At 46.9% G+C, this 8,239-nt stretch overlaps 1 protein-coding gene across 3 annotated transcripts in view; it reads right to left on the reverse strand.

Annotated features, from left to right (window-relative positions):
* Window positions 1–1,530, reverse strand: part of XPNPEP1 (X-prolyl aminopeptidase 1) — a 54,200-nt gene extending 52,670 nt beyond the window's left edge. For 2 of the 3 annotated variants that reach the window (XM_082720181.1, XM_082720183.1), the window contains exon 1: window positions 1,373–1,529. In XM_082720181.1, coding sequence (XP_082576307.1) covers window positions 1,373–1,404 — 32 coding nt within the window. In that variant the 5' untranslated portion in view covers window positions 1,405–1,529. Of the gene's footprint in view, window positions 1–1,372 lie in introns of all 3 variants that reach the window. The other variant, XM_082720182.1, reaches the window with a different exon arrangement.
* Window positions 1,531–8,239: the final 6,709 nt, after the last annotated feature.

An 8,239-nucleotide genomic window follows, 5' to 3' on the forward strand; every position in this document is an offset into this window, starting at 1 on the left:
TCTGATGCCAGTGTTGGTCTCCTGTACTCAGTTGCACTAGAAGCCAGCTCAACCCTTTTTTACCTAAGTCAGTTTTACCCGAACCGCAAGAAATTCTCATGTTTACACTGAGTAGCTCTTAAATTTTGCCACTAGGGAAAGGGCCTAGGGCAAACAGCCCTTCTCAGCCTCTCAATTGCCTTCCGTGTATGGTAAGGAGGCTCTACCAGCTGATGCTGAAAGACCCTTCTGCCCTCGAAATGTTGTGATTCTATAAATCTAATCTTGGTCCTCGAAGCCACTTATGTGCCTAGGACCTAATTCATCATTAGCCACCTGCCTAACCCCATTGTCAGCAGTTAATATAGGGCAACTCCTTCCACACCAGGTTTGGCACACCTCCCCACATCCTTCCACAAGACAGGCCTGGTTCTCTACTCATCCCTCCTTCTCTACTCATCCCCAACATGACATGGCAAGGCCAAGGCCCGGTCAAGGTCAGCTTGCGATCTGTCCACTCAAAATCACAACTACAAGCCACGGTCTGTGTTCAGAAAGTGAGCCTGGCCATGCTTCCAGGTGGATTCACTCAAGTCTCAACTGGCCTGAGGATGACTGACCCCAATCCCGTGTGGATCGCCAAGGATTCTGGCTTCCCGTCTTTGTGATCTCCAAACGTTTCTCGGTCTCCCACTTTGTCAGAAGTACAGCCCAGCTGTGGCGGGAGTACAAACCGAAATGTGTCTGGGACGAGGGGATTACCGTTCCCAGCCCCCTGTCCCCAGGGAGAGCCCAGGACAGGTTACTGGTGGGATCTTGGAGAGATTATGCCAAAGTATTCCCTCACACAGCCTCTGAAACCATGTGGGTGGGGATGGGCCCGCGGGTGCCAATCTTCCTGGCGATGGTAGATCAATAAGGCGAACCGCTGGTGTATTGTCAGGGCTGTAAATCTGAAGATTATATTCCGCGGGAAGAGGGGCAAGGGCAGGGGCTCGCCCACTTCCCCGGACACCCGCAGGCGCCCAGAGGGGCCAACTTCCTGCAACAGCGGGGGCCTTCCTGCCAGGCCAGGGGGAGAGGTGGGACACGGACACCGCCCCTCGGGCTGAGAGCCGCAGCTCCGCGGGCACACACCTTCGGGGACCGGGATCGGGCTGCCCGAGGGTGCCCGCGGCCCTCCTGAAACGAACCTGAACTTGCCGGGCTGCAATGGTCCCCTCCCCCTGCTCCCGCTCAGGGGGCTCCCGCAAGCCGGGGCCCTCTCCGGACTATGGTGGGCCGCCTGCGGCTTCTCCCCTTCTGGTTCCTGCCCTCCGGGGTGCAAAATGCGCGTCCGGGCCCCGGGGATCGCGCACAGCCCAGAAGCCGGCTCCCCGGCAGAGTCCCTCACCTGACTCGCGGTGCCTTTCTGGAGGCTGCCATTCGGCGGTGACGTGCCCCGGCCCACGTCAGGGGAGCGCAGACCAGCTGATCACCCTAGGAAGAGCAGGAAGGAGCGAGGCCGGCGTGCACACTGCAAGCGCGCGAGCCGGGCGGCCACGCCCCCTTCTGTGGCGTGCGCTCGCGCCGCGGCCCCGCCCACCCGCAGGCCCCGCCCGCCAGCCCGGAGCTCCGGGCGTGCCGTCAGGGAGGCGGGAAACAGGAGGCGGGTCTGCGTTTCCACCCCATGAGGCTTTGCCTGTTCCCCCCCCCCCGCCCCGCAGCGAGTTAAGGAGTGGAGGCCATACCACGGCCCCGTCATATCTGCTGATTTTTCTCCTGTTCCCCAAAGAGAAAAAAGAGGAACTTGGCCGGCTGAACGGGCTGTGGCGCGAAGAGCTGCCCTCCAGGGAGGCTCCGACCTTGAAGAGGGCAGAGAGGAGAGAGACAAAGCCAGTTCTGACAGTACTCCAGCAGGGTCTCACTTTCTGAGGCTTTAGAGATGTCCCCCCAAAATCACTTCCCCAGGCAACGTCCAAATCCAGCTGGCCACTCCACACGGAGAGCTAACAGGCTCTTCAGACTTCAAATGTCTGAACCAAGCATGAACACAAAACAAAACTGCTCCACCAGTCTTGGCCATCTCAGCCAGTGGCTACTCCATTCTTTCAGGATGCTCCGGCCAAAATCTTGAAGCCACCCCTGCCCTCTTCGCTCAAACACTCCCCAACCCCTCCACCCCGCCGGTCAGATCCTGTTGACCTGTTTTGAAAATAAATCCCTAATCCGAGGCGTCTCACCACCCCTCCTGTCCCTGCTCTGGTCTGGCACACTTGTGTGATTGATTTTACTGGCCTCCCTACTGCCGCCCACACCTGCACGGTCTAGCCTGAACACTGCAGCCAGGTCTATCCTTCGAAGTCTGAGATCATGTTGCTACCCAGCTTAGCACTTTCTGATGGTTCCTCAGGTCACGCAAGCCAAAAGCTCTATTTGATCTGCCCCAAACTTCACTTCCTTCTATTCTCACCTTGCTCACTCTGCTCCAGCGAAAACTAGCCTCCTTTCTTGTCTTGAAAAAACTAGGCACACTCATGCCCCAGGGCCTTTGGACTTGCTCTTTCTCCAAATATTAGGGCTCTCTTCCTCACCTTTCTCTCAACTTGCCTGTGAGACTTTGCTCACATATCATCTTCTCTCTTAAAAAAAAAAAGGGGGGGGGGGCGGCTGGGTGGTTCAGTGGGTTAAAACCTCTGCCTTCGGCTCAGGTCGTGATCCCAGGGTCCTGGGATCGAGCCCCCCCTTGGGCTCTCCGCTCCGCGAGGAGCCTGCTTCCTCCTCTCTCTGCCTGCCTCTCTGCTTACCTGTGATTTCTCTCTGTCAAATAAATAAATAAAATCTTAAAAAAAAATATATTGATTTGAGAGTGAGAACGAGCAAGGAGAGGGGCAGAGGGAGAAACAGACTCCCAGCTGACCAGGGAACCTGATGCGGGGACCTGTTGCAGACCTTCTCTGACCACCTTGTTTAAAATACAATCTTGCCACCAATCCTAATCCCCCTTACCCTGCTGTACTTTTTTCCATAGTGCCTATCACCTTTTACTATGATAAAAATTTACTTGTATTGTATTATATTCTATCCCCTCATACACACACACACACACACACACCACGCACGCACAAACACACACAATAGCCATCAGTGCAAGGATTATGTATCTGCTGTTTAATGATGAACAATTCCTGCCATGTGGTAGGTTCTCACTGCATATTTTCTGCATGAATGAATGCCCCTAGAATGTGCAGTTCTCAAGGCTAAGGGATTCTGGTGCTTAGAACAGCACCTGGCACAGAGTCAGCACTTAGGAAATATTTGCTAAGTGAAAGTAACCACGTTTTTAAAGGTGATCTACATTTCTTGCTTTGACCTTGGTGAAGGCCTTAAGACACCTTATCAAATAGGTCCTGTCATCTGCCAGAACGTGAAGTTCTGGTTGTTATTCAATAAGCATTTAGATAAGCTAAATTAGGCCCCATAGAAAAAGTCTGAAAGAACGAAAAGATGTGGCGCCTTGGAAAGCAGCAGACGGCTGTTTCATGTCCCCAGATTTATAGAGCCAAAAAAGAAGGAGATTGTAAATAAAATGACTGGTTCCAGCCCACATCTGATAGATGGTGGGAAAGATCAAGTTGTAAGAGAAAAAAGGAAATGTCAGAGAGGCGGATAAGTGGGACGCAAAAGAAACAGGTATTTCGTAATCACACTGCCTAGGAGGAGTCTGCTCAGAATTTACAGCATCTGGCTTTAGCAGAGAGAATACTTTGTGTTCCCTGGACCGGATTTGAATTCCGGTTTGCCGTCTTACAAGACAGCCCTTCCCATCTGAGGCTTCTTCTGGGACAAACTCAGAGAGAAATTGTTGGGCCAAATTATCACAAAAGGTGAGAACACTGGGGTTATGTCGGGCTCTTCTGACTCTTCAGTCCTCACATGTCTGGAGAGGTGGAACAGTCACTAATGTTTACGGAGCGCTATGTGCCTGGCCCACAACTACCAAGGAGTGGAGGACTGTTATGCTCATTTTACGGATGAGGAGACTGAGGTTTTCAGAGGTTAAGTCACTTGCCCAAAGTCCACAAGCTAGGCAGGGGTGGGGCTCTGTGGGGTACATTCAGGCAGTGGGATGGATTCCTAGCCCCCATACCCTTAAACACAAAGGAACCCTAGAAGTCACCTCATCCAACCTGGTAGTCCAGACCCTGGCTGGAGAGAAGCAGCCGGATTCAACATTTAAACCCAGACTGCATGGGCCGTAGATATAGCCAGAACATTAAGTGTGTAAAAAGAATGAATTGTACCCCTCACACCCGCAATTCATATTTTGAAGCCCCAACCCCCAGTATCTCAAAATGTAATTGATCATATTTGGAAATAGAACCACTGGAGATGTAATCACTCAAATGAGGTCAAACTGAAGCACTAGACCTCTAATCCAATAGGACTGGTATCTTTATAAGAAGGGGAAACTTGGACACAGACAGAACACCATGTGACAATGAAGGCAGATGCATCACAATGATGCATCTACATGCCAAACATTGCCACCATACGAACAGAAGCTAGGAGAGGGGCACGGAACAGATTCTCTTTCATGACCCTCAGAAGGGACCAAACCCACCTTGATCTTGGAGTTCCAGCTTCCAGAACTGTGAGAAAATACATTTCTGTTCAAACCACCTAGTTTGTGGTATTTTGTGACAAAAACCCTGGGAAACAATACAAAATTAGTTCTACATGTTGAAGCGTGTGAATTGTGGGACTTATTTTGGCCACACAATATTCACCCATTCTCCTTCCTTTCCTCCCTCCCTCCCCAGCTCATTCTCAATCTGTGTTATTCTGGTGAAATACTTGGATTCCAGGAGTCTTTGATGACTTGGGCTCAAGCTGCGGTGAAGACTGAGATTGCTATGGGACCAGGGCAACGTGGTTTACATGGTGAGAGCTGGCACAGAGCTTTGTTCTCCTCTGCCAGGCAAAAACCTGGATGCATGTTTTCTGGAACTGCTGCCTCTGCTAGCAACATGTGAGCAGCACCAAAGTCGCAGAAGGCAGAGCAAAAGGAAAGGAAGAGAAGCTGAAACATCATTGTAAGGACCTATTTAACAAGAGGCTTTCATTAAGGTTAAACTGTCCCTGCTCCCCTTGCCCCAAGGGATTCACTTAAAAACAAGTCCTGGAAACCTGCTCCAGGTAACAAAGCCCAGATACAAGGGTGGGTCAGGCCAGGTGAAGACATCCGATCTGTGGGGGGACGCATACTATCTCCCTGGTTACCAAGGAGTATGAGCCCTGCCCTTTGGGAGCCTTTTTGGCGCCAATCCTAATCAAGGTGTAATAGGCTGGTTGAAATGTCTACTAGGGTAAATTATAATTCAGTTGTTCACCTAGCATCACTGTGGAGTTTCCTGTGTATGTTACAATCTCATTGGTCACCTATGCGTGGCCAGACCCGACCGCATGGCCTTTGCCCTTAAAACCTAGTCTGTGAAACAGAGAAGGGTCACCCTCTCTTGTAAGAGGTGTGTCCCTGAACGTTTGGTTAGATTCTTGATGCTTGGCACGAAATAAAGCTTTGCTTGACCTTCGCTGTGTATCAGTCTCTCTCCTTTAATCATGTACCCATTATTGGGGCATAACATCATCATGTTATTTGAGCCCTGAATCCTGCCATGCCTGAAACCAAATCTCCCACTGGAGTTTTCAAATATCAGCCAAAAAATTTCCCTTTGTGTTTACGTCAGTTTGACATGGATTTTCTGTCACTTGCACTTGAAAGACTCCTCCCTGAATCATTTAAGTAAGTTGCATTCCATTTGTGCAACTGAATGTTATGCATGAAGTAGATATAATTTTATTAATATTGATAATTAGTTATGAACTAAGAAATGGAAAAGGCCGATTACAAAACAATGTAATATCCCATTTTTATGATTATATATGCACATATATCTCTACTAACATAGATACCTTTTTAAAATAAAAGGAGAATGATCCACAAAGTGTTAAACGTTCATCTTGAAGTGACAGAATTTGGGGTGATCTTAATTTTGCTCTGCTTCTTTATTTTAAGATTGGTTTTGTTATTTTTAAAAAGCTCCAAACACTACTCCTTTTTCTGACCCTTTCTCCTTTAAAGACAGAATGAAGGACTTGTTTCATTCTCCAAATATGAGCACCACAAGCAAAGTAGCCCTCCAACACTCAACCATTGATGGGGAAAGGGAGCAACATCCCTTTTGATAAAACCCCAGATGAAAGGACTGAAAAAATAAAAATCCTTGTAGGATAGCAAACAAAATTACAACTTTAGAGGAGGCTTTTAACCTTTTCAAACATTTCAGTTTGTTCTAATAAAATTGATCGCTATAGAACCAATGATGAGTGAGGCTCTCATAAATTGGTACAATATGGCCTTATTTTTGTAAAGCTAACCAAAAGATAGGCTTGTGGCTACACCCTAGAAAGGAATGGGAGAAGAAAAGCCAACTTTTGGGACTATAGAGCCTGCCAGAACAATGGACTGTAAATTAAGGGTGGGAGAATGCATTTGGCTCAGCTCAGAATCTACTCCCCCTTTGTATTCAATGAAAACTGAACTCAGACCTTTTGATATCTGAGTTCTATTTACTCTTGGCAAAGTTCAGTTCTTTGGTTCAAATGAAAAAAAAATTAACTTAAAGAGACCCAAAGGATTTCTTAGACATCAAATGGTTCTTGCACAAACAATATAATGATGAGCTAAGTGTAAATGAATCAGGAATATACAGAGTAAGTGACTGAAACACGCAGACCTCTCCTCATGATTCAGGAAAAGAGGCTCAGGGAAGCGTTGTGTCTGTCTCTTCCTTTAAGGAGGATTCCTTTTTACCGTATTTTATCCTTTTCTCAAGAAGTCTTCAAGAGACCTTTGGAAAATGTGGAAAAAGGATGAGAGTATATCCAGCTGTTCCTGATGTTGACTTTTCACAATCCCTTCCTGGCTCTGCCTTGAAATCTGGGCTTTGGATAGAAACAGCATGGCCTAGAGGTAAAGGTCAAGGACAAGTTCTGGCCCTGACTCTGCCACTAAATAGGCGTGTGACTTTAGAACTGGCAGATCATCCTCTTCTCCGGTTTCCTAGGAATTGGGGTTTGACCAGCCTCTTCCAGACCTGCTATGCCTCTGATCAAGTTCTAATCAAAAGACTTGAAGCTGGCAACCTGGCAGACATGCTTTGTGTGGCTCTGGCTATAGTCATTTTCCACAACAGTTTAATGGGGATATAATTCACTTCCTATACAATTTACCCATTTAAAGTACGCAACTCCGTGGCTTTTAGTATATTCCATTTTTTGAACATTTTTATCACCCTTGGCATGTACTTCCCATTTGCCTCCATCCTTTCTACTCTAGGCAATCACTAATCTACTTCCTATAGATCTGCCTCTTCTGGCTGTGTCAGATAAATGTAGTCTTATAGTATATGGTCTTTTGCAGCTGACCTCTTTCATTTCGCATAATGTTTTCAAGGTTTATCCATGTTGTAGTACGTACTTGATTCCTTTTTATTGTCAAATAATATCCCAGTACTGTTCATCCATTCATCAGTTGATGGACATTTGGGTTGTTTCCACTTTGGGGATATTGGGAGTGATGCAGCTATGAACATTCATGTACAAGTTTTTGTATGGACACGCTTCCATTTCTCTTGAGTATATATGTAGGCATAGACATGTTGAGTCATATGGTCACTCTATGTTTCACCTTTTGAGGAAGTGCTAAGTTGTTCTTCAAAGTGGCTCCACCATTGTACATGCCCACCAGCAATGTCTGAGGGTTCCAACTTCTTCACATACTAATCAACACTTGCTGACATCTCTCTTTTTTATTTTAGTCATCCATTAGAGTAGGTATAAAATGGTATCTTGTGGTTTTGATTTGCATTTCTTGAGAGCTAATGATGTTGAGCTTTTTTTTTCCATGTGCTTATTGGCCATTTTCATATCTCCACTGGAGAAATAGCTATTTGGAACCTTTGCCCATTTTAAAATCGGGTTATTTTTTCAGTATCGAGTTGTAAGCATTCATTATATACTCTAGATGCAAGTCCCTCATCAGACATATGATTTGCAAATATTTTCTCCCATTCTGTGGGTTGTTGCATTTTTAAATTCTAGTTAGATAGCAACATTTAAAAAAGGAAAGGTTTGCTATTTAAAAACCCCTATGTTCAGCTTCTTTTGAAAAATCAGGCCCTCACTTGTTATGCAGCAACAAGCAGCATGAACAGAG

Source organism: Mustela nivalis (assembly GCF_964662115.1).
Source record: "Mustela nivalis genome assembly, chromosome: 2".
Taxonomy (NCBI): domain Eukaryota; kingdom Metazoa; phylum Chordata; class Mammalia; order Carnivora; family Mustelidae; genus Mustela; species Mustela nivalis.